The sequence below is a fragment of the Trachurus trachurus genome, assembly GCF_905171665.1.
Source record: "Trachurus trachurus genome assembly, chromosome: 9".
Taxonomy (NCBI): domain Eukaryota; kingdom Metazoa; phylum Chordata; class Actinopteri; order Carangiformes; family Carangidae; genus Trachurus; species Trachurus trachurus.
Window position 1 is genome coordinate 2,089,376 of NC_139895.1, and position 26,438 is coordinate 2,115,813.

General features: G+C 42.9%; 1 protein-coding gene and 1 long non-coding RNA gene across 3 annotated transcripts in view; one reads left to right on the forward strand and one right to left on the reverse strand.

The window, feature by feature from the left end:
• The first annotated feature begins 967 nt into the window (after positions 1 to 967).
• Positions 968 to 2,270, forward strand: LOC310991215. The gene is made up of 2 exons (XR_014595608.1): positions 968 to 1,950; positions 2,119 to 2,270. It is a non-coding gene; the product is annotated as an uncharacterized lncRNA (long non-coding RNA).
• A 220-nt stretch (positions 2,271 to 2,490) lies between these two features.
• The window catches only part of ogdha (oxoglutarate dehydrogenase a), a 52,287-nt gene continuing 28,339 nt past the window's right edge, over positions 2,491 to 26,438 (reverse strand). For both annotated transcript variants that reach the window (XM_083978981.1, XM_083978980.1), the window contains 18 exons: positions 25,525 to 25,679; positions 24,287 to 24,433; positions 23,271 to 23,361; positions 21,981 to 22,160; positions 20,376 to 20,504; positions 19,003 to 19,182; positions 17,134 to 17,286; positions 16,924 to 17,026; positions 14,877 to 15,005; positions 13,421 to 13,571; positions 11,427 to 11,554; positions 10,156 to 10,334; positions 9,955 to 10,026; positions 7,580 to 7,705; positions 7,370 to 7,442; positions 5,468 to 5,634; positions 3,787 to 3,941; positions 2,491 to 2,697 (listed from right to left, as the gene is read on the reverse strand). In XM_083978981.1, the coding sequence (XP_083835107.1) occupies positions 2,577 to 2,697; positions 3,787 to 3,941; positions 5,468 to 5,634; positions 7,370 to 7,442; positions 7,580 to 7,705; positions 9,955 to 10,026; positions 10,156 to 10,334; positions 11,427 to 11,554; positions 13,421 to 13,571; positions 14,877 to 15,005; positions 16,924 to 17,026; positions 17,134 to 17,286; positions 19,003 to 19,182; positions 20,376 to 20,504; positions 21,981 to 22,160; positions 23,271 to 23,361; positions 24,287 to 24,433; positions 25,525 to 25,679 (2,439 nt within the window). In that variant the 3' untranslated portion in view covers positions 2,491 to 2,576. The remainder of the gene's footprint in view (positions 2,698 to 3,786; positions 3,942 to 5,467; positions 5,635 to 7,369; positions 7,443 to 7,579; positions 7,706 to 9,954; positions 10,027 to 10,155; positions 10,335 to 11,426; positions 11,555 to 13,420; positions 13,572 to 14,876; positions 15,006 to 16,923; positions 17,027 to 17,133; positions 17,287 to 19,002; positions 19,183 to 20,375; positions 20,505 to 21,980; positions 22,161 to 23,270; positions 23,362 to 24,286; positions 24,434 to 25,524; positions 25,680 to 26,438) is intronic.

The window sequence follows — 26,438 nt, forward strand, 5'->3', positions numbered from 1 at the left end:
TGCGTGTATATATATATATATAATATATTATTAATGTATAATTTTCTCTTTAATTAATCCCCTTTATCTGTTTTATTTTGAGATACATAATATAGCTTTAATGACCTCTAAATGTGAATGAATGAATTGAATGAATTTATTTATTTCGGTATATATCAAGCTTATATAACCGAAAGGGTGTAGGTTGAAGCCAAAGCTTATATACCCCTACCCCTTTTACCTTAAAAAAAAAAAAATAAATAAAAAAAAATATATAGACGCATTAATACAATAGGATCAGATCACAGACATTTGAAATTAATCAGTACACTTAAATTTCTGATCACAACAAAATAAAGAATTGTACACTGTGCATAACCCAAAATAGTACAAAATCATTGAACTTAATTTTCCATACTGTAACGAGAAATGACGTTGTTCTTATAAAGTTTTTTAAAGCCGACTAGAGTACAGCATAATTTAATATTTTCAGGACAATTATTCCAGATGTTAACCCCTCTAACAGAAAGACAGTGATTTTTTACAGTAGTTCGAGTCTTTGGTTTCTCAAATAATAGTGGTCTTCTCAGGTTCTAACTGGAATCCTTCATTTTAAACAGATTCTGGATATCTTGAGGAAGAAGTTTAGTTTTTGCTTTGTACATGGTTTGTATTGTAATGTAATCAACTAAGTCCCTGAATTTCAAAATGTTCAGGCGACTAAATAGTGAGTTGGTCGGCTCACGGAAAGGTTTATTACTGATGATTCTTATAGCCTTTTTTTGCAATAAAAAAATAGAATTTGTATTTGTTCTGTGCATGATGTCTGTTGTGTTTTATGTTCAAAATGCGAACAATCAATAAAGTTGGAAAAAAAAGAAGAGAAATAAAGTTTGATTGATTGAGTTCTGGGTCGTGTGGTGCGTTCACTGTCTCACAAGTGTAAAAGTGTAGTGGAGTAGAGAGCGACGGACGCAGCAGATTCAGTACATACAGTATTTCTTTATTGAATGAAGCAAAAATAATGAAGAGAATAATTTCAATCCCCTTTATGAAAATAAATAAATCATTTTCTTTGTCTCTTCCTGCAGCTGATTCTTTTTCATCTTCGTCTTCTTCTTCCAACTTCTTCTCCGGCTGTTGTCGTCCACGTTCGTTTCGTTTCCTTTTCCTCGGCTGCAAAAAAAACCACCGGATCGAGTTCGTTCGTTCGTTCGTTCGTTCAAGCTGCTCGACACCAAAGAAAAAAACATGACGCTCCAGTTTGGCACGGGGGGGGAGGGAGGGAGGGAAGGAGGGAGGGAGGAAGGGAGGGGGATGGGGGGGTAAATGCTCGCCAGAAAGAGAGAGATAGAGAAAGAAAGAGAGAAGCCAAGGAGTAAAATCATCATCATCATCATCAGCAGTGCATTTGGCTGAGGAGGAAGAGAAGGGGGGAGGAGGAGGAGGAGGAGGAGGGGGGGGGAGAAACATTTTATTTCCTCAAGCGTCCCTTCAAAATAAAAGATGAGTAAAATTAAAATCTCTGTGTGCGGTTTTTTAAGCGTTGCCGCGGTGACTAATTACAAACTTTCCCCCTCAACGAGCGATTACACACAATCCTTTTAAACACACACTCTCACTCAGCTAGCTAGCAGCTAGCCGCGCTCCCATTGGTTTACAATGGAGACGCTAACGATGCTAACGAGACAATTAAAAAGGAGAAAAGAAAAGAAAAGAAAAAAGAAAAGAAAAAGCACTAAATTAAAATGTTTCCTGCAACTTTTCAGGTGAGGAGGAAGAGGAGGAGGAGGAGGAGTGATGGAGTGATGAGGATGAAGATAAAAGAGGAGGAGTGTGTGTGTTTGTGTGTGGACGGAGGAAGGTGTGTGTAGGTGTGTAGGTGTGTGTGTGTGTTCAGCTTCAGGCTCAAATCCATGTGTTGTTTTCTCTTTTTCACGTCCGGATCAATCGATAACTGATCAATAACAGGTTTTCTTCTTGTTTTTCTTTTACAAATTAGTTTTTTTCTTTTTTTTCTTTTCTCCAACAAATTTTTCCTGTTTTTCTTTCTCCTCCGCTCTGAACGGTTCTGAACAGACGACAGTGAACGCATCACAGCTAGCTGAACCCGATCAATCAATAACTGATCAATAACAGGTTTTCTTCTATTTTTTTCTTTTACAAATTTGTTTTTTAAATTTCCTCCAACAAACTTTTTTCTTTCTTTCTCCTCCGTCCTGAACGTGTTCTGAACAGACGACAGTGAACGCATCACGACTCCCGATCAATCAATAACTGATCAATAACAGGTTTTCTAACAAATTTGTTTTTTAAATTTTCCGCTACAAACTTTTTTTTCTTTTCTTTCTCCTCCGCTCTGAACGGTTCTGAACAGACGACAGTGAACGCATCACGGCTAGCTGAACCTGAAGCTGCTGCAGCGTGTGTGTGTGTGTGTGTGTGTGTTGCAGTCTCGAGTGTGTAAGTGGGTCCAGCTGGTCGGGGGGGGGGGGCAGGGGGGCAGGGGGGCGGGGGGGCGGGGCTTAGAGAGGCGGCGGGGGGACAGGGCTGTTGTTGTTGCTGTTGTTGCAGGTTTGGTGTTGTCTTGTCGTGTTTTACTGCTGGTCTTTGAACGCGTCGAGGTCGAAGGCGGCGTCCAGGAAGCGGCGAAGCTCCGTCACGTGAGTGAACTTGTTTCCTGTTGCCGGGGCGGCGGCCGGGCCCCTCCCCGCATACCTGAGGAGGAGGAGGAGAGAGAGGAGGAGAGAGAGGAGGAGGTGTCAGACACTGAGCTGTTGTCATGGTGACAGGAGGAGGAGGAAGAGGAGGAGGAGGAGGAGAGAAAGGAAGGAGGAAGAAAAGGAAGAAGAAGGAAGAAGAAGGAGAAGGAAGAAAGAGGAGGAACAAGACGTGGAGAAGGAGAAGAAGCAGGAAGAGGAAGAAGAAGGAGAAGGAGGAAGAAAAGGAAGAGCAGGATTTGGAGGAAGAAGGAAGAAAGAGAAGGAAGGAGGAAGGAGTAGAAGAATGAGCAGGAGGTGGAGGAGGAAGAAGAAGGAGAAAGGCGGAGAAGCAGGAGGTGTAGTAGGAGAAGGAAGAAAAGGAAGGAGGAAGAAGGAGAAGGAAGGAGGAGGAGGAAGAAGAAGGAGGAGCAGGAGGTGGAGAAGAAGAAGAAGGAGGAGTAGGAGGTGGAGAAGGATAAGGAGGAGGAAGAAAAGGAAGGATGAGGTGGAGAAGGAAGAAGAAGGAGGAGCAGGAGGAGAAGGAAGAAAAGGAAGGAGGAAGAATGAGAAGGAAGAAGGAGGAGCAGGAGGTGGAAGAAGGAGAAGGAGGAGGAAATTGAAGGAGGAAGAAGGAGCAGGAGAGGAAGAAGGAAGAAAAGGAAGGAGGAGCAGGAGAAGGAAGAAGGAGAAGAAGAATGAAGAAGAAAGGAGAAGGAGGAAGGAGGAGAAGAAGAAGGAAGAAGGAGGAGCAGGAGATGGAAAAGGAAGAAGAAGGGGGAGCAGGAGGAGAAGGAAGAAAAGGAAGGAGGAAGAATGAGAAGGGAGAAGGAGGAGGAGGAAGGAGGAGGAGCAGGAGGTGGAAGAAGGAGAAGGAGGAGGAAATGGAAGGAGGAAGAAGGAGCAGGAGAGGGAAAATGAAGGGGGAGGAGGAGCAGGAGGTGAAGGAAGAAAAGGAAAGAGAAGGAGAAGGAGGAGCAGGAGTTGGAGGAAGAAGAAGAAAGAGGAGGTGGAGAAGGAAGAAGAAGGAGGAGCAGCAGGAGGAGCAGATGGAGAAGGAGAGGAAGGAGGAGGAGAAGGAGGAGCAGCAGCAGGAGGAGGTGCTCACCACACAGGCTTGGCCCTCTGGGTGGTGGTCCTGATGCGAGGCTTCACGTAGTCATAGTAACCCTGGTTCTTGTGCTCCTCCTGACACCACACCAGGTCGGCGTTGGCGAAGCGCTCCGACTCGGCCTTCACCTGGTCGAAGGGGAACGGAGAGAGCTGCAGAGGAGAGAGAGAGAGAGAGAGAGAGAGAGGGGGGATGACATCACTATGACATCACTGTGACATCACTGTGACATCACACACACAGGGCTCCTACACATTTGACATTTCCAGATTCCAGACTTTTTCCAGACCCTGATCTCCAGACTTCTCGGTAAAAAAAAAAAAAAATCAAGTTATTTGTGATATTTGAGCAAATAGATGCGCATAATATAAAAAAAGCATCATTATGTGGTGCTTGTAGCTAGGTACAATAGCGCATACCAAATAATTAACCCAAATAACTTCAGATGAGACCAAACCCAGATAAATATTAAGATAAATATATTTCCATACAATAGTTTCCAGACCTGGAAATGTATAAAATCAAATTCCATACTCTTTCATACTTTCCATACTTGCGTAGGAACCCTGCACACATGAGTTAAAGCAAAAAAAAACTATTTTGACTGAAATTTTTTTTGCACACAGGGTTCCTACAGCTTAAGCCAAGTTAAATTTAAGACTTTTTAAGACTTTTTTAAAGCCATTTGAAATGAAATTTAAGACCGACTTCATGATAAACACAAATGCAGAAAACAGAAAGAAAAAAAACACCACATCAATTACATAGGGTTAGGGACAATTTGACCCACTTTCCTATGTGATCCAAGGTAAAGTGACTGCTACATGAACATTGGATTGTGTCTCTTTCCAGCTGTCCTTTCAAAATAAATGCATAAAAAGTCCGAAAAAACAAAAAACAAAAACAGATTTGGGAGCTGGTGGCGGTGAGAAATTCCGCGTTGACGGCCGCCACTAACTTCTCTATGTCGGAATTCTACCAATTCTTTTGAGATTTCCACTAGGTTAAAGCAGAAGTAAGTGATATATTTGTGTTAATATAAGTCTTAAATAGTTATATCTTCCGACAGCAATCACTTACATAGAGTGTTTGGACTGAAACACGGGTCTGTCAGTCCCTCTGCTCTGCTCTGAGCCGAAGAGAAAACATTTATCGTATCCTACAGTTTTTATCCAATGAGGAGAGAGAACGGCATGCAGGGCTGTGTGTGCAGCCAAGGGACGCCGTGAATGTGGTGATGTAGCGACGAGGACTGTTATGGTGCGTTCAAGGAAACTCGTATTTTTCCGACCGTGAAGTGGTACCAGTTCGATCTGGTACGAGTTCACCGGTCGGAAGTTACGAGTGGCCGTTATAGTGACTTTCACCGGTAAAACAGGTCGGAGAAACACGAGTGGGTTGCCTGGAACGCTACAAAGTCGTAAGTTGTGACTTGAAGCTGTAATTTATGATTTCAAAAGCCTGCCTGGAACGCAGCATTAGCGAAAACGACCGGATCACTCACTTCTGCTTTAAGGAAGTTTTCTATATACATGTTAAGCATAGATATTCTCCACAAAGTGCTGAAAAATAATAATTTTCATGAGAATTTGTCAATAAATCAAACATCACACAGCCAGACCGGCGGGCGAGGGGGGCGGGGCTTAGTGGCGAGGGGGGCGGGGCTTAGTGAGTTTACCTGCTCGATGCGGGCGATGGCCACGGTGTCCTCCATCCCTCTGCTCCTCCTCTCTTTGGTCAGCTCGTAGTAAACTTTCCCCGTGCAGAAGATCAGACGCTTCACCTCCTCCGGACGAGACGACGCTCCTGCTCCCTCCTCCGGGATCAGCCGCTGGAAGTGAGTCCCTGAGGAGGAGGAGGAGGAGGAGGAGGAGGAGGAGGAGGAGAGGAGAGGGGGAGGAGGAGAGGGGGAGGAGGAGGAGGAGGGAAGAGGAAGAGAGGAGGAGAGGAGGAGGAGGAGGAGAGAAGAGGAGGAGAGGAGGAGGAGAGGAGGAGAGAGGGGGGGAGAGGAGAGGAGAGAAGAGAGGGGGCGAGAGGAGAGGAGAGGAGGAGGAGGAGGAGGAGGAAGAGGAGGAGGAGGAGGAGAGGATGAGGGAGGAGAGGAGGAGGAGGAGGAGGAGAGGGGAGAAGAGGAGGAGGAGGAGGAGGAGAGGAGAGGAGGAGGGGGAGGAGGAGGAGAGGATGAGGGAGGAGAGGAGGAGGAAGAGGAAGAGGAGGAGGAGGAGAGGAGAGGGGGGGAGAGGAGAGGAGAGGAGAGGAGGAGGAGGGGGAGGAGGAGGAGGAGAGGAGAGGAGGAGGAGGAGAGGAGAAGAGGGAGGAGAAGTGGGGGAGAGGAGGAGGAGGAGAGAATGAGGGAGAAGAGGAGAGGAGAGAAGAGGAGAGGAGGAGGAGAGGGGGAGAAGGAGGAGGAGGAGGAGAGGAGAGGAGGAGGAGGAGAGAATGAGGGAGAAGAGGAGAGGAGAGAAGAGGAGGGAGGAGAGGAGAGGAGGAGGAGATGTGTGTTGGTGTTTGTGTTTGACAGAGACAGTCAGTAGATGAACTGTGGCTCTGGCCTGAGGCTCAGAGGTTACCCGGGCAACTTGAGGTGGTTGCCATTGACGACAGAGGCAACCCTTAGCTGAGACAGACAGAAACGTGGAGAAAGAGCGATTTTCTGCCTCTGCACTGGTCTCACATTTAGGCTTAGCGTGACAAAACGGTATCTCCTATCAGAACAAAACACAGACCATCATCGCTGTAAGGACTTCCTGAACGCTTTGGTGTGATTTTGGTGTTTCTACAGTAAATATTTTGCAGAAACGTGCGATTTTAAAACAGGGGTCCATTCTGCTTCTCTCAGAAAATATTTGTATTAGAGTCAATGAGGAGCAGAGACAGACGTGGCCGCACTCAGAGGCTGATAATTCAAATTCTGTAAGTCTCTCTGATATTTTGAGCAGATGATAAGAGAGATAACAAGTTTGTCTTACAAATTTGGAAAAAATCATGGGTGTGGAGTGTAAATTGTGGCCGGGCCGAGTGTGGAAAGAGAAAAAATCTGGAGTTTTTCTGGCATCTCTCCCACTCTAACCGATGATGTCACGCACTCTGACACGAACATTCCGTGCAATACACACCCATTATAATCTCATAATTTCTCAAAAAATGATCATGGTCATTGATCAGTGATTGATCAAAAACTATATGACCTATCAAAACGTGGAGTAATACGACAATACACAAGACTTGTGTCTACTGTTTAAAGTTTAAATGGAGTCTCTAGGTGAAAGTATGCCTGAGCAGTAGACGTTTGTTAAACTCCAATGATTGGTCTTTTTCGCTCTTTTTTTTTTCGCCCTTCCCATTGACTTACATGCAAAATTTTGCACCGTTTTTTTTTTTTTTTCATAATCAAACCACACGTTTAGATATATAATTTGTCCTACAACTCAGGACAAGTAGCGAGGCAAAATTTGTCCGGAAGATGAAAGAAGAAAATTAAGTAGGAAAAAATCCACAGTTCAACAATAGTGCTTGGTGCGATTGCCCCGTGGTCCTAACAACAACAACAACAACAACAACAACAACATCATCCTGTTACCTGGCAACATCTCGTCGAAGCTGGACCTGGCCTCTGGGTGACGCAGCAGAGACTTAGGAGTGAAGACGATGAGCTGGAGGAGGAGAACAACATCAGCTACTGTCTGTCTGTGTGTGTGTCTCTGTGTGTGTGTGTGTGTGTGTGTGTGTGTGTGTGTGTGTGTGTGTGTGTGTGTGTGTGTGTGACTTTGTGTGTGTGTGTGTGTCTCACAGGCTTCCTGAACGGCAGCAGGATCTGTCGTCTCAGCACGTGGAAGTAGTTCCCTGGTGAAGCGCAGTTCACCACGATCCAGTTACAGTCGTAGAGCTGACGCACCGCAAAGTCCTCGGTGATGGTCTGGAGGAGGAGGAGAGGAGGAGAGGAGGAGGAGAGGAGGAGGGGGAGAGGAGGAGGAGAGGGGGGGGGGCGGAGGGTGAACAACCTGCTCATCATACTGAGGGTGTGTGTCTGTGTGTGTCTGTTGCCCAATTCCAATTTCCCCCCCTACCCCTTAACCTTTGAAACAGAGCTACAAGGGGTAGAGGTTGAAAGTCGACCCCTACGAATAGGACGAATCACCTTGTTGTTTACAACTACTTCCTGGTAGAAAACCAGCATGAGAACAATAGTGATGGACGAGAGTTTCTCTATATTTATCTAATTTTTCATGTCACTATATCACCGTTTAGACTAATCTGATGTTTGTAAAGTTTATAAAACCAATGATTGGACAAACATTACTATTTACGTGTGCACATTTTTGTAATTAGTCATGGTTATCATAGATTAGCCGGGCTAACGGTTAGCTACCTGTTTAACTTTAATAACTCAGTGACTCAATAAACGCTCCATGAAAAAATATTTTCTCCAGCGGATATCTGAGTTCCAACATGACTGAGCTAACTGGAGTAGTTTCATGTCGTGCTGGCTTTCACATAAGCAGACGTGACGAGCTTTTAGCTTTTGCCACAAATCCTGTGTTCAAAACCACGTTAACTTAATGTTAGTCTCGCTGACCAGACCCTCCTCCAGAGAAGAAGGAGAGTCTGGCTGCTCCGCCTATGATTCTGCCATCAGAGAAAAAAAACGCTCCGGCCGTTTGGAATTCTTTCAACCAGTCACAATCGATGCGGTCGGCGCCGTAGCAACGGTGCGCTCGCAAAATATTGCCGGTTGGAAACTGGATTTGGGTCCGCGGTGTAGCGACGATCGGCAACCGTTGGCGGATGTTTATTCTTCTGTTCGGTTCATGACACAGATGTATAATAGATCCATGGTTCGGTTCCTGTTGTTGTTTGTTGATGTTTCCCGGGACTTCCACCGGGTGGCTCGTTCCGACCAATCAGAGGCTAATCGCAGCAACACACTTCCATCAGGCCAGACTAACTTAATGTAAATGTGGTGGTTTGTGTCTGTAGGCTCCAGAGCCCCGAGGCAGCGCTGCTCTTCTGTCCAACACACACAGGAAGCTTCACTTTTAATCCAAACTAACTAATGCTACTGATACAGGTGTTAGATTTCATTAATGAGACCAACATTTATCTCCTAAAAATAATGTAACCACCCGGTGGTAAACCTCTAAAAACCTGCGGGTAAGTTAATTAGCGATGGTTTTCTCCCCCGGGATGACGACGGAGGTTGGCCGGCTGACGAGCTCTATGGACGGGTGGTGTCTCTGTGACGAGCCGTTGATCTGCTCCACAGGTGGAGCTTCACTTCTCCCAAAAACATCGGAGCAAACGTCTAAACAGCCTCATGTGGATAAACCGACCGCACATTGGGATCTAAACAGCTACTTTCTCACATGAAAAACTATTAAAACTTAAACCAACACTAAGGAACTTTTCAACCTTCAACCTTCATATAAGGTTGAAAGGTTTTCATAACTTTTGTGATGGTACATCGACTTACAACAGGTTGAATGACACCTCTGTCATGGCCTGAGGGGGTCTGTATCATTATGGTCTGTATCGCCTTCTCTGGCTCTAAGCAGCTTTGAGGAGCACGGTAGGAACCCTGCTCTCACTTAAGTTTCACTTTCACGAGTCACGACGAGGAGGGAGCAGCAATGATTGTGTATGTGTGTTTACTGTGATATGATCCACTAGAAACAGAAACTTAGTTTGGACGTCTTCTGTTAATTTCCATGCACCGGGAGATCAGGATGTTTACGGCGCTATTCGCTGGTGCTCATGGGAAGTGGAGTCTTCCTTCAGGCAAAACACTACCGCTTTGGGCCACTGGCGCCGCCAAACTCAACCAAAACTGAAAGTTCTTTAGTACTGCTTTAACAAAGTGACGTAATAACAGCGCTACAGCGAGAAATAAAACAGCTGCTGGTTGCCGCAAGATGCATTCTGGGAAACTTGTCATAGCCCTCGGTTTGTAGTGTGCCGTTTGAAGGGCCAGATAGCCAGACCACTTCCCCCTAACCCTCGTCTGAACCAGAATCAGGACAACACCACTTCACGTGAACGCGCCAAACGAAGGGTTAGGGCCACGGGGGGGGAAGTGGAATTCACCCTGTGTGTGTGTGTGTGTGTGTGTGTGTGTGTGTGTGTGTGTGTGTGTGTGTGTGTGTGTGCGTGTGTGTGTGTGCGTCTTACAGGCATGACATCTGGGTCGTCGTTGCACATCTGGAGGAATCTCTCTGGACGAGCCGAAGAATGCTCTGGACCCTGAAACAACGACAACAACAGAGTCAGAGTCCGACCAGCAGGGGGAGCAGAGTGTGTGTGTGTGTGTGTGTGTGTGTGTGTGTGTGTGTGTGTGTCTGTGTGTGTGTGTGTGTGTGTGTGTGTGTGTACCATGCCCTCCATGCCGTGGGGCAGCAGCAGCACGATGCCGTTCTGTCTGACCCACTTGGCCTGACCGGGGCAGATGAACTGGTCGATGATGCACTGAGCCGTGTTGTGGAAGTCACCGAACTGGGCTTCCCACAGGATCAGAGCGTTGGGACTGGCCATCGCAAAGCCCAGCTCGAACCCTGAGGGGGAGGGGGGGGGTGGGGGCAGAGAGGTCAGAGGTCAGAGGTGAAGACGTGGCTGAGTGTTGGTTAAAGGGATAGTTCACCCAAAATTCTAATTTTCTGGAGGAAACACTGTCCCCGCTTGGCTAACACAAATAAACAAATGCAAGAGAGAAATTAAATGAATGTTGCGATTGCATTTAAAGGGATAGTAGCATTTTTTTTAAAAAGTGGGGTTGTATGATCTCCAAATAGCCCCTAAGTACTTTAATTGCAGTAGAAGACTCTCTGCACTCCTCCCGTTAGCAACGCCAGCCCATAATAGCCCTGCCCAGAGATTTACAACATACAGTGTTGTGAACAGACCCAAAGAAACGGCCTATTTTCACGGTCTAAAAGAGGTTTTACCTGAAAAAAAATACACAGTTCCATTGTTCACTATAATATAATTTTTTCCAGCCCTTCAAAGTGCAGGAAAAACACAGTTTTTATTTGGACCTAACCAACTGCTGATCGGCGGGCGCTAACCCTGGGCGGAGGGATACGTGAGTTGGTTCGGTCCAAATAAAAACAGTGTTTTTCCTGCACTTTGAAGGGCTGGAAAAAATTATATTATAGTGAACAATGGAACTGTGTATTTCTTTTCAGGTAAAACCTCTTTTAGGCCGTGAAAATAGGCTGTTTCTTTGGGTCTGTATGTTGTAAATCTCTGGGCAGGGCTATTATGGGCTGGCGTTGCTAACGGGAGGAGTGCAGAGAGTCTTCTACTGCAATTAAAGTACTTAGGGGCTATTTGTAGATCATACAACCCCACTTTTATGAATGAGCAGCTTGTGTGATGATATGTATAAATGTTTGCGTGTCCATACATCTGCCACTAGTACTTTCTGAGGCATATTGCACTTTAATTGATTTTACTGTATGTTTTTAGTACTTCCCTGCTGCTTTTCTCTTGTACTGTTTTTGTCTTTGTTGTGAAGCAGCACTGCTCTCTGTCCAAGAGAAATTTCTCCTACAGGAGACTAATAAATGATTTTGACTTTGACTTTTAAAAAAATGCTACTATCCCTTTAAGTGTGGGCTGTTGGTCGGCTGAATGCTGGGACTCACCCAGGACTCCGTACTCGGACAGAGAGCTGTTGCAGACGGTGTACGGCGCCTGGTCGGGGGACAGGTGGTTCATGGGGATACAGATCCTCTTGTCCACGTTCTGGTCGTGGAGGACGTGGTGACGGTGGCTGAGAGGAGACAAACTACGTCAGCAACTAGCGACGGGCATTTACAATCATTTTCTACCCGAGTAACCTAACCTGGTGTTACCCGGGTAACCGAATACTGTAATAAAAAATAAAATGACGTCATCATGTCTGACGGACAGAGCGCTGGCAGTCGGTGCATAAACAGGTTTATACAGGAATCTTGAGGTTAATTCTAACACCTTTTTAAGACTTTTTCAAGACCATATCAATATTTTTCAACACCTCACAGCCACTTCAAGCTGTAACCATTTACATCCGTGACACTTTTAACTGAACAGTTTTAGTTTGTGATAAAGACTTTAGACCACTATGATACAACAGAATTCATAATAGGCTGGGATAATAAATCAAAGGCAAAGTTTATCAAAAAATAAAAAATAAATCCATTGCTCCACTCGCTCGGCTTGGACGACAATGGTATCCGAGTACCATTTCAGTACTCGGACAAATGTAAGACTTTATAAAGTCGTGAAAAGACTTTTTAAATACTTTTTAAGTCAGGTCTTAATTTTCCCAAAATTGATAATTTAATGTCTAAAATTGATTATATGTCCAGTAGCACTTATGTGTGGTTGAATTTTCAGTTAGTTTAATATGTTTTTGCCTACTACTTTTCGGTCATATTGATTTTGACTTAATTTTGACAAGACAGGGCTCCAAATGTTTTTTGTTTTTTTCCTGCGACCAATCGACCAATGAGATTTTGGTCTGCTAATGTTTAGCCCTAGTATTCAGTTTCTGATTGGTGAAGACACAAGCCAATGTTTGGTAATGCCACTTACGTCATCATTTTTAATTAGTCATGGTAATACTGTATACCGTGGTCAGGGTACAGCTTAAGCCAAGTTAAATTTAAGACTTTTTTAAAGCCACTTGAAATGAAATTTAAGACTTCATAATAAACACAAATGCAGAAAAAAGAAAAAAAACACCACATCTATTACATAGGGTTAGGGACAATTTTACCCACTTTCCTATGTGATCCAAGGTAAAGTGACTGCTACATGAACATTGGATTGTGTCTCTTTCCAGCTCCTTTCAAAATAAATGCATAAAAAGTCTGGAAAAAAAAAAGTAACACTGACTCTCTATATCTAACTTCTGTATGTCGGATTGTTACCAATTATTTTGAGATTTGAGACTAATTACAACCATAAAATACCACTTACCATGTGTTAACATTTTTAAGACCTTTGAAAAATTGATTTAAGACATTTTAATGCCAATTAAGGCCTTGTATTTAGATTAATGAATTCAATGCCTTTTAAGACTTTTTAAGGATCTGTAAGAACCCTGTGTTTAAGATGCACATATGGGGCACATGTGCATCTTTATGCCGGGGCATAAATGTGCTGCATCCACTCTGAGCGCAGCGCATTTATGCCACAGCTGCCTCGGAAGAGAATTTTTTTTTTTAAATCATTAGCGGTGCTTATTTATTAGTCCACGCTACATGTTGGTGCCTTCGCTCCTCTCTGCCTCGCATCGTCTCAGGAAATAACTGGGAAGGTTTCAGAATGTTTGTAAACTGAAAGCAGCAGATTTTCTAACACTTTTCTGACTTGATGACACCTGTCGTCTCTCTCCCGACCGTGGTTGCCGAGGGAACCACCACAGATTATTGTAAAAGGTTTGAAAGTCGGAGGCTCGATCCAAAAACGCTTTTACACAGCAGAAAATCACGTTGCTTGATCCGAAACTGTTGAACACTACAAAAAGCCGAACCACGGCATGATGATGTAGTTTGATCCGACACTAGACTGTTGCTCTAACGTGCCGTTTTTTTAATCCTAGGTTAACCGGATAATAAATTCCTAACCGAGTAGCAGATTGCGACCCGTTTACCTGAACGTCCCTCGCTCCACGTCCTGTCCCGACAGCCGGATGTGGATCCCCTCCTGCAGCAGAGAGCCGAAGGCCATGTACTCGCCCAGGGCCCAGTCCACCGTGCGGTTACGGACCATCTCGGCCCGACCCTTCAGGATGCGGCTCAGACCTGAAACAGCAGAGAGTCAGTCGTCAGAGTCGGAGTTAGTCCCGAGTCCTGACGAGTCCAAAGAGAGAGAGAGACAGGGTTCCCACGCATCCTGGAAAATGGTTGACCAATTTTCCAGTGATGGAAAACACATGGAAATTGAGAAAAATTGTCAAATGTCCTGGAAAATCTTTGAGTTGTCCTGGAAAATTATTTATCGCATCATGACACCAGCTGCCAGAGCTCAGTTTTAACTGTTTCAGACCCCACAGAGGATTTCTTTCCCAATCCTAGCGAGAAAACTATGTCGATGTCGAGGAAACCACATCGAGTTGCTGAGTGTTTCTAGTGTTGGACCTGTCGTCTTCTCTGATGAAGGACAGATAGATATAGACAGTGACAGAGAACTGTAGTGGTCGTGGTTTAAAAACAAAAACAACATGTTTTTGCGTTGTTCTATGATAAAATTGTCTTAATTTCTAAGCATGTAAGATATTATGTCATAGTCCAGTGGTTCTCAACGTGGGGTCCTTGAGAGATTTGAAGGGGGTCCCCGATTTTTTCTTGAAACTTTACTACTTTTTCTAGATTTTTATTTTATTTTTTTTTAATTTTACCACTTTTTCTAGATTAAAAAAAAAGCTTTTTTGTTTTAGAAATTTTACCACTTTTTTCTTGAAAATTTTTACTTTTTTATTTGTATTTTGAATAAATTTTACCACTTTTTTTTTCGAGAACATTTTTTGGCTACTTTGTTTTATTTTTCACTTTTTTTTGAGAATTTTTACCACTTCTTCCTAGAAATGTTTAAATGTTTTTGGAGAAATTGGACCACTTTTTTCCAGAAATTTCTCTATAATATTTCCAAAAATTCACGCCATTGGCCCTAATTTAAAAGTATAAAAAAGTAATGTTCTTCAGTCTTAGAACAAATATATGTGCATTTCTGGTGTTTGCTTCTAAATGTGGTCCAATGGGGGTCCATGGTCTAATTTGTGTCAATTTAGGGGTCCTTGATGTACAAAAGGTTGAGCCACTGTCATAGTCTATAGATAAGTTGGAGCCGTAGACTGCACGTCTTTAAATCTGACTTCTGGGAGAGAGAATGAGAGAGAGGAAGAAACATAGAAACAAACTGGTTAAATGTACAAAACGAGCTACAACTGTGGAAAAGACTTCTCCAAAGCAGGAATGGGACGGGGGGATGTGTTGGCGTGACGTCTGATGTGCTGTCAGACTGCAGCAGCTGACAATGTCCTGGAAAAGTGCTGGAAAATGGTTTAGAGGAAAGAGTGGGAACCCCGAGAGAGAGAGACAGTGCCAGACCTCCGTGGATGGTGAAGTCCTCGACGGGGACGGACGACGCCACCCCTCCGATGTGGTTCAGGTTCTCCTCGGTCAGACCCGTGGAGGAGCAGCTCATGGACTTGGGCTGACCGTCCAGAGTGAAGAAACCTGAGGACGGACGGAGCAGAGAGTCAGTACGGTGGCCAAAAAGGGCCAAACCAAACTCACTGCAACGACCAAACCAAATGCTGCAAATACAGAAATGATGCAAAACCTAAAATACACAAACATAGAAAACAAATGCACTTTAAAGGTGAATTTACAGTAAATTTTAGCATGAGACTAGGGTTCAGATTTACTCAGGTTTGCACAGCTTTTGCTCGTGTTAAACCTGCACAATCTGCCTCTCTGGTTTTGGTTTTGACACATGTGAAGGGGGTCTTCAGCCTGTGCAGGTTTAGCATGAGCAAAAGCTGTGCAAAACTTAGAGAATCTGTCCCTCAATGTCCATCAGATGAACCTTGAAACATTTATTTATTGATGTAAATGTGTTTTCTGTACGTAGGCTATGCTCCGAGGCAGCGCTGCTCTTTCTGTCCAATAACACACATGAAGCTTAAAAATGCCATAGGCTAGCTACATAAAACATATTAAGCGGCAATATGTATTTAAAAGATGTTCAAGTAAACGGTTCAGTTCACGGTTTTGTGGTGATGGTTTTCGGTTCGGTTTGGTTTACTTTGATCGTTGGGAAAATCAATCATGTCTCTATATTCAGGTTAAAACTGAAAGAATGAGGCAGTCTGACATCTGATACATCATTGTGACAGTCTGAGGTTAAAAGTAGGTGAGATTCTGGCTGCAAGGGAGGAGACAAGCTAAAATGTCTCTTAAAGCTCTGACCCTTTAATTAGTGCATACTAAATAATGTAACTTTAGCCTACTTTTACATATTTACCAGCAACATAAAGTGAAACAGAGGCAGAGGTCCTGCCACAGTCAGTCCTCCTCCTCCTCCTCCTCCTGCTGCAGTGCTAATAAATGCTAAACGCGCTAATCGCTAATTGGTCTCGACCGCGATCATGACACACGCGGTCCCATTCAGCAGACCTACTGTATACAACACACTAGGGATGCAACGGTTCACGGTAAAATACCGAACCGTTCGGTACGGCCTGCACGGTGCAATACGCCCTTGGACCGCGGTATTTCAGATTCAGCTTGCATCAGCTCTTACTGCTTTACAGGCAGCTGTGCCGTGTATGTGTGTGCCTGGCCGTAGGCGAAAGCCCGCCCCCGCGAGTTGATGTCCAATCACTGTTGAGCCTCCACCTATGGCCTCCACACACTCACAGTGACTCCCCCCTGCAACTGAAAGTGCAGCTCACACACAGAAGAGGGGGAAAAAAAACAGGCGGCAGCACGAGCGGTCGCTGATCGCAATCGCGGGGAAAATTAATTAGTTATTAGCGCGATTTAGCACATTTAGCTTTTATGAGAGTTCCAGCAGGACTCTGTCCATGCACACTGCACGTATCTGCGTGGTCGCGTATCCGCGTGCCCGCGTGTCCGCGCGCGATAGAAAGACGATGTCCAGCAGCAGGAGTTGACTGACAGGGATGAGAGGTGGTGAAAGGCTGTTTAAAAAAACACAATAGACTAACTCCTTCTTTCCCAGTGAGAGACTGTGGCTGCAGCATAGTGACGTCTTCCATGACGGCAATATAGCGCGATCTCTGTTTGAAAGTTGCTTCAGAGTGCTCACCTACTGAAAGACTAAAGGAGTGTGCAGAGGGAGGAGCTAGGGGCTTGTGTGTGTGTGTGTGTGTGTGTGTGTGTGTGTGTGGTGTGTGTGGTGTGTGTGAGTGTGTGTGTGTGTGAGAGAGAGAGAGATAGAGGGGAGAGCTATATTATAAATATTATAAATTATAAACATTATTTTGGGAGAAAAAAAAAGTTCTCTGCACAAAACACATACCGAAACCGTACCGAGAACCGTGGGCCAAAAACCGAGGTACGTATTGTACCGTGGGCTACCTGTACCGTTGCACCCCTACAACACACACACACACACACACACTCTCACCGGGCCAGGGCGAGTCCAGCCAGTGCTTGATGTGGAGGATCTTCTCGTCCTTGGAGCGAGCGTGAGCCTCCTCACAGATCTTATCGTACTTGGCGATTTCCTCCTACGAACAAGACAAAGAGACGACGATGATGATGGCGGCCGGGTTGTGTAGTTGGTAGTTGTCGTGTTGTGTTGTTGTTAGTGTGTCGGTGTGTGTGTGTGTGTCACCTCGTACTCCTGCCGGCTCACTGCTCCCTCTGCGATCAGCTTCTCGGCGTACTTCTGCAGAACCGGCTTCTGCTTCTTGATCTGTTTGTACATCAGCGGCTGCGTGAACATCGGCTCGTCCATCTCGTTGTGACCCATCCGACGGTAACACACCTGCGCACACACACACACACACACAGAGGTTACTCCCGAGCTCGCAGACTTCCCGTTGGAGCAGGCGTGACCTCAATTCAGTTCAGTTTTATTTGATAGAGAGGGACAATGTACATTGATACACATTTTTAAATAAAATGTAAATGTACCCAGTTCTAGCTACCAAGCTAATTCCCATTGCCAGTCCAACTAGCTAAAATAGAAACAAACAGGTTGAGAAAAGTACAAGTACAATATTTAAAAAAGTTCTGTTCTTCTTGTTTTTTTAAGGAAAAGAAAAAACTGAGAAAAGTACGATCTCATGTGGACTAAGGGCTGGGAGAAGTTTCAGAGTCCTCCGTGGCTTCTCTGAGTTACAGGGGGTCTCGGCGTAGCAGTGCATGTCCATATAACGGTTGCAAATGGATACCAACTGTCTTCGTAACAAAAAGACACACCAAAAAACATCCAAATACCTCCATGCTGCTCGTATGTAATGTCCCTCTTGTATTGAAGCCCCGACATGAGAAATTGTTGCGAAAAAAAATTAAATAAGTCTATATTTTAAGCTTGTTTGTAGCAGAAGCTTCTCGAAGCTCCTCTTCCCGGTTCGTCCAAATTTGGACTTTGGAATATAGACTTTTTTTTTTTTCGGAACAATTTCGCATTTTGGGGCTTCAATACAAGAGGGACATTACATACGTGCAGCATGAAGGAACTATCCCTTTAACTTTGTCTAACCTTTGGAGAGGCAGAATAAAAAAGTTCCTTTTATGTCTTTTTTTTGGCTGTAATCTTTTACAATATTATAAAAGAGCAGCAGATTTACGTAGCTAATGTTAGCGTGCAAGAAACTTTCTGATTGGTTATCGCTGCACTCTGAGGTCGGTACAAAAGACCTTTTACCTTTTCATTCTGTGCAATCTTAACTATTGTTATCCATATTGTCACTGTAACTACTTTCTGGGAGACCAAAGTGTTGTGTTTGCATTTAACGTTTTAAAGTCTTCTCTCGTCTATGTCGTCTCCTCATGTTGGACGCTGAAGTGATCAAAGAGACGACGTTAAATGCAATCGCAACATTCATTTCATTTCTCTCTTGCATTTGTTTTTTTGTGTTAGCCAAGCGGGGAGTTTACAAGTGAAGTGAAGCGTTGTGACCCTGCAGCGGAGGAGTCATAAGTAAAAGTATGTTATATCAAAATGTAAAAAAAGCAAAAACAAAGGAAAAGATTATGATATGATATATATACTATATATGTATACTACCTACTGCTGTAACATGTTATGTCAAAATGTCATAAGTAAAAGAATGTTATATCAAAATGCAAAAAGGGGGGGGGGGGAAGCAAAAAAGAAAAGATTATGATAAATATTTTTTATTCTGTGGGTAATGGGGGCGGGACTAGATAAGCTTTTGCTTCTCCCGCTTTCCCTTTCGGCCATGTGTATTGTATTATTTGAACTAGGATGAAGTGTGATGATTTAAATTGACATGCCCGAAATAAACAAATTGATTGATTGATTGATGGAAGACTTGGTTGGTATCCATCTGCAACCGTCATATGGACATGCACTGCTACGCCGAGACCCCCTGTAACTCAGAGAAGTCACGGAGGACTCTGAAACTTCTCCCAGCCCTTAGTCCACATGAGGGGGAGGAGATAATGAGGGAAATTTCTATTTTGAGTGAACTATCCCTTTAAGGGTTAGTGCCAGAAGGGGGAGGGGACTGACCAGGTCGACCACCACGTCCTTGTGGAAGGTGGCCCTCCACTCGGCCGCCACCTTGCAGACGTAGATGACGGCCTCGGGGTCGTCGGCGTTGACGTGGAAGATCGGAGCGTTGACGACTCGAGCCACGTCGGTGGGATAGGGGGAGGACCGAGCCATACGAGGGTCTGTGGTGAAGCCGATCTAGATAGATAGATAGATAGATAGATAGATAGATAGATAGATAGATAGATAGGTAGAAGCTTTATTTCGGTGTCACTCCACAACACACAATAAGAATCCAGAGACAATATAAAAATACAATATTCATTACAAAATTACCCGTTCCCCCTTGACAACATTAAAAGTGTTGGGGACCACTCAAAAAGAGAGTTGTGAGACACCAGCTAATAAAATCATGAATTAAAACATACATTATGGTACCATATAGGGGTGGGAGAAAAAATTGATTCACATAAATATCGCAATATCTTTTTTGACGATTTTTTAATCGATTTATTTTTCAAAAATCGATATTTTTTTTTTAATTGTTTTTGAATTTTTTTTAAATATTGTGCAATGTGCATTTGTTCGCCTTTTTTTACATTCAGTGAGTCCAGGTTTTGAAAAGGGTTTAAGTTCACTTTATAATGGAGTATGTTCATTTATAGGCTCCTACAGTATTTGTGTGTGTGCAGATAAATGTTAAAAATGCTAAAGACTAAAAATCGAGAGAATCGGCAATATCGTAGAATCACAATTTAAATCGAATCGCCATCCAAAAAATCGTAGAAGAATCGAATCAGGAGAAAAGCATATCGTCCCAGCCCTAGTACCATACAAACAAAACAAAACAAAAGCACTTCTATGTTGTCTTGAAAGTATATTGGGTAACACTTTCCTTGAATAGGTATTCATCAGATTGACATAACAGCTGTCATAAACATCAATGAATACTTCTGACAGCTGTCGTTAAGTGTCATTCGGTAAGTTATGTCACTTTTGATGAAAAGTTGACATTGTTTGAGATGTTTTTGTTATGAGAACTTGACATAATTTTTTTTAAAGTTTAGCAATTAGGTCTGCTATGACAGTTTAAATTGTCTTTATGTCAAGTTGTCAGAACAAAAACATCTCAAACAATGTCAACTTTGCATCAAAAGTGACATAACTTACAGAATGACACTTAACGACAGCTGTCATAAGTATTCATTGATGTTTATGACAGCTGTTATGTCCATCTGATGAATACCTATTAAAGGAAAGTGTTACCGTATATTCTTTACATAATGCTCTGTCTCAAATGTGCCCTTAAATAGGCGATAGGTGCGTCATTTATTCCCTTCTGGTTTATTTATTAACACACTCCCACTTCCTGTTTACTGTGCGGCCGTTACCTGGTTGTTGACGACGACGTGCACGGTGCCGTGCGTGGTGTAGGACGGCAGGTCAGCCAGGTGGAAGGTCTCGTAGACGACACCCTGACCCGCAAACGCTGCATCGCCGTGGAGAAGGATGGACATCACCTACACACACACACACACAGACACACACACACAGACACACACACAGAGTAAGAGGTGCAGAACACACAGCTGTTGGACTGTAGTCCAGTAATTTTAGGCCAAAAAAGGGGTCAACGTTAAACAAATTGCAACAGAAGCAAACTCAACTGATTTTGTATCCCCAACATGTCCTGAGTGAGGGAAAAAAAGCCCCGAAGAATCCCATTAGGGGAAAGTTTAGAAAAACACCCAAACATATCCCATTTATACGAATATAAAAAATGTTTTTCACGTGAATAGGGTAAAATTTTTAACCTTTAGATATCTCCATGAAAATTACTGAGTTGATTACTTACATTGAGACAAACAAAAAATGTATTACAAGTTTTTTGAAATTCTTTGTTAACCTGAGCAAATGTGCATACATTTGCATAAATCTGCATAAATTCCACCGTTTTGACGGCACATGTATATGAAGTTGCTGTGGTGGTACCGGCATGAAAATTGGAATGAGTTGACTCCATTGGTCAACCGACAAGTTGACCACTTTAAATTTCAAGATGACTGCAATTTTTCAAGACAGCCACATCCTTAGTAGAGCAGGTAAAATGTCTCTATTAATGCTCATGGGCCTAAATTTGTTCCATTCCTTAAGTTTTATAACTGTAATATGTAACAAGATTGAACAAGACATTTTCACCTGCTCTACCCAATGTTTAGATCAGGTGCTGTATGTATGCAAATTATCCATATGTAATTGGATTATGCACTGTTGGCTCATGTCATACCTGCTCTACTAAGGATGTGGCTGTCTTGAAAAATCAACCAAAACCCGGCCATAGCAGCGTATTTCAGTTTGTGCGAATAAGGGGATTTTACAGTCATCTTGAAATTTAAAGTGGTCAACTTGTCGGTTGACCGATGGAGTCAACTCATTCCAATTTCCATGCCGGTACCACCACAGCAACTTCATATATACATGTGCCGTCAAAACGGTACAATTTATGCAGATTTATGCAAATGTATGCACATTTGCTCATGTTAACAAAGAATTTCAAAAAACTTGTAATACATTTTTTGTTTGTCTTAATGTAAGTAATCAACTAGTCATCAACTAATTTTCATGGAGATATCTAAAGGTTAAAAATGTTACCCTATTCACGTGAATTTTTTTTTTATATTCGTATAAATGGGATATGTTTGGGTGTTTTTCTAAACTTTCCCCTAATGGGATTCTTCGGGGCTTTTTTTCCCTCACTCAGGACATGCTGAGGATACAAAATCAGTTGAGTTTGCTTCTGTTGCAATTTGTTTAACCTTTTCTCATAAAATGACTGGACTACTGTTGGTTGGCTGAATGTTGGTTAAAGCAGAACTATGCAAGTTGGCTGGAAATAGCTCGCTCCTTCGCTGGTTTCTCTTTTTTTCCCTCTCCCCACAGTTCTGGGAGGCACATGTCACTGTCGTAAAAAAAAAAATCTTGCAGTGTGGGCTCACCCTCTTGCCGTCGTTGTCTCCGCAGTAGAACTGCTCGGCCTTGGTCTTGCCCTGCACCACGGGGTCCACGGCCTCCAGGTGGGAGGGGTTGGCCACCAGGGACAGCGTGATGTTCCTGTCCGTCACGCGGTTGATACGGCGATGGTACATCCCCAGGTGGTACTTCACGTCTCCAGAGCCCTGAGCGGGGGAGAAAAACACGGAGGAGCTTTGTAGCATCGGCAGGACTTTACAGCAGTGTGATGATGTCAGCAGCGATGAGGTTTGTTGTTTTATATTCATCATTTTAATTAATATATAAATGTCTTTTTTTAATAGAAACATATTCTATTCCTTCAGCACCTTTAAATTGATGCTGATGGTGGAGTCCAAACATACAAATGGTGCAGTTTAGACCCAGAGACTGTGGCAACACTGAGGCAAGATGCAATATATACAGTAGAAAGTGCAATAATTATTTATTACTTGTATGAACTATGAGCTTAGTCGTACTGTCTGTAAGTGATCTCTGTTGGTTGTGTGAGTGAGAGTATGTGAAATGGTGTATGGCAGGGGTGTCCAAACTTTTTGCAAAGAGGGCCAGATTTGGTGAGGTAAAAATGTGTGGGACCATTCAGCCTGACATACTTTGAACCATTAACATTAAATGCAAATTAACTATTTAATACTTTTTTTTCATTGCAAATGGAATTCTTTTCATTTATTCACATAGATAAATAAATCTAAACAAGTTTTTACCAAAATCACTCTGCTTTTCATATTTGAAGACCACATAAAATGACATAAATGTCTGGGAAAAAAGGAAGCTTAAACATATCTAGGTTAATTTGAAACATTATTATATTTTATATTATATTATATTTTCAAAAATCAAAAATTGCACTTGAATAAAAATCACAACCAAAAACAAGAATAGACCCTGTCTCTGTTAAGAAAAGATGCACTAGATTTGTCACTAGTCGTTTTTGTCAAAAAGAAAGTCGATGAGAGGGTTTGGAAAGTCGCCAGATTTAGGGAGAAAGTCGCCAAGTTGGCAACTGACGTTACCTTGCGTGTTGCACATGGCAATATATCGAGGCTGGTGGGAAAAAAAATTGTAGGTGCTGGCGGGCCGCATATTATTGATTTTATGACAGAGGCTGCGGGCCGGTTGGAATTTGAACCGGGCCGTAGTTTGGAGACCCCTGGTGTATGGTTTTAAAATCTGTTTTGCAGGATGTAGCTACAGCATTGATTGTCCAAGACAATTAAAGTTTATTTTGATTGATTTGATTTTGATGAGGTCGTTACCTCGTCAGCAGCTTCCAGCTTGGAGTCGAACTGACAGAAGATCTGCTCCAGCTCTTTACGGATCACGTTGGCCAGGACGTTCAGACGGCCCCTGGTCACAGAGAGAGGGTCAGACAACACAACACAACACAACACAACACAACACAACACAACAACACAGGCCTGAGTGTGTGTCTGTCCCATTTCTCCACACTTGGCTCAGTGCGTAAGTGTGATGGAGTGCGCATATAGGACGAATCTCCTTGTTGTTTACAACTACTTCCTGGTAGAAAACCAGCATGAGAACAATAGTGACAGACGAGAGTTTCACTATATATATCTAATTTTTCATGTCACTATATCACCGTTTAGACTAATCTGATGTTTGTAAAGTTTATAAAACCAATGATTGGACAAACATTACTATTTCTGTGTGCACATTTTTGTAATTAGTCATGGTTATCATAGATTAGCCGGGCTAACGGTTAGCTACCTGTTTAACTTTAATAACTCAGTGACTCAATAAACGCTCCATGAAAAAATATTTTCTCCAGCGATATCTGAGTTCCAACATGACTGAGCTAACTGGAGTAGTTTCATGTCGTGTCCCACAACGGGAGGGTTTTAACAGCTGACGTCCTGCTGTTAGCTTAGCTACCGCCGTTAGCTTAGCTACCGTCGCTAGCTTAGCTGCTGCCGTTAGCTTAGCTACCGTTAGCTGTCCCTGTCAGCTGCAGCCACTGATGCTTTCTAGACACTGTGATTCCCCCAAACTGAATAAATACAACACATAGCAACACAAAACACACACACAGAAATAGTAATGTTTCTTCAATCATTTCAGATTTGTCTAAACGGTGATAGGGCGTGAAAAATATGATATATAGCTAAACTCTCGTTTGTTACTATTGATCTCATTCAAATTACGTGCTGGTTTTCTACCCGGAAGTAGAATGTAAACAACAAGGAGATTCGGTCTATTGGGACAGGCCCTGAGTCAGTGTGTGTCTGTCAGTGTGTCAGTGTGTGTGTGTTACCTGTGGGGCATGCCCATGATGACGTTCTCCACTCCGTTCTCCGACGATTTATCGATGATGGTTTTCAGAGCCGGGATCAAGGACTCGCATCCCTCCAGACCAAAACGCTTCTCTGCAGACCACTTCTTCTGCAGGAACTCCTCGAACCTACACACACACACACACACACAGACACACACACACACACACACACACACACACACACACACACACACACACACACACACACACACACACACACACACACACACACACACACACACACACACAGTGAGGTGGAGCAGTGTAGTTGCGTAATTCAATGTTTCTCAAAGTGGGTGTCATGTTCTGTGTGAGCTTTTCCTGTATTTGTGTTGTTTTTCTCCGCCCATCGGCGTGTGTGAGTGGCTCATTACCTTACATTCAATTTAAGCTTTTATTTTGAAAGGTAGTTTTAGTCACATGACACGTGTCTACGAAATTATCGCTACACAACGATTTTAGTTAATTATGTCCTTACACAGATTCCTGTAGTGAATTTTTGAAATATTACATAAATGTTGATTTTTTTATTCACATGTAAATTGTGCTAATGCTAAGCTAACAACTAGCCTACAGCTATTTGCATTGTCATTCCTGTGAATGTATTAGCCTATGTTAGTTTAGTGACAATACAGTTATTGTTATTTTTCTGTATCATTTCAGTTTTTTATTTGACAAATAACTTTATTAGAATTTTTAAACTTTTGAGAATTTTGTCAATTTTCTTTCTTTGGAAATTATTCTTTAATTTTTTTTAAAGAAATTTTTACCAACTTTTTTTTTTAAATTCTTTTGCCACACATTTTCTAAAATTGTTTTTGTGAACTTTTTTTTTTACCACTTTTTTCTAGAATTTTTAAACTTTGAGGAATTTGAATGACTACTTTTTATTTTTTTTTGAAATGTTAACACATTCTAGAATTTTTTCAAAACTTTTCTAGAATTTTTTTCAAAACTTTCTAGAATTTTTTTTTACTTTTTTATTTTTATTTTTAGAAATCTCGCAATTTTTTTCCAGAATTTTCTCTACAATATTTCCAAGAATGCACGCCATAATTTGAACGCACATTGACTGAAAAAGTAACATTCTTCAGTCTCAGAACAAATATTTGTGTATTTCTGGTGTCTGCTTCAAGTTTGAGAACCACGGGTGCAGTTGTGTAGCAGTTGTGTAGCAGCAGTAGTAGTTGTGTAGTAGTTGTGTAGTAGTTGTGTACCTGGTGGAGCGGACCATGCGGGCCAGCAGCGTCCTCTTCTCCTCCAGAGTGAACTGCATGACGCCCGGAGTCTCAAACTTCTGCCTGATCCACTGACACTGCTCCAGGTCGTTGATGAACATGAACTCCACGCCGATGTGCTGGCAGTACGCCATCTGGGGCACGACCACAACAACACAACAACAACACCACAACACCACCGTTACCATGGACACCGTGTCTGTCACATGTCTGAAAACTCATACGCAATACCATCACTTTCCAAAAAAAAATATCATGTCGGAACCACATCGGTAGATCAGCTACGTAAGGATCAACCTAACAGTGAATTGGTAGGAATTTAAATGTTAGAGTGTCATATGTAAAAAATAAAAAAAAAAGATTAAAGGGATAGTATTATTTTTTTTAAAGTGTGGTTGTATGATCTACAAATAGCCCCTAAGTACTTTAATTGCAGTAGAAGACTCTCTGCACTCCTCCCGTTAGCAACGCCAGCCCATAATAGTCCTGCCCAGAGATTTACAACATACAGTGTTGTGAACAGACCCAAAGAAACGGCCTATTTTCACGGCCTAAAAGAGGTTTTACCTGAAAAAAATTACACAGTTCCATTGTTCACTATAATATAATTTTTTCCAGCCCTTCAAAGTGCAGGAAAAACACAGTTTTTATTTGGACCGAACCAACTGCTGATCGGTGGGCGCTAACCCTGGGCGGAGGGATACGTGAGTTGGTTAGGTCCAAATAAAAACTGTGTTTTTCCTGCACTTTGAAGGGCTGGAAAAAATTATATTATAGTGAACAATGGAACTGTGTAATTTTTTTCAGGTAAAACCTCTTTTAGGCCGTGAAAATAGGCCGTTTCTTTGGGTCTGTTCTAGGGCCCGACCGATATGGATTTTTTGGGGCCGATG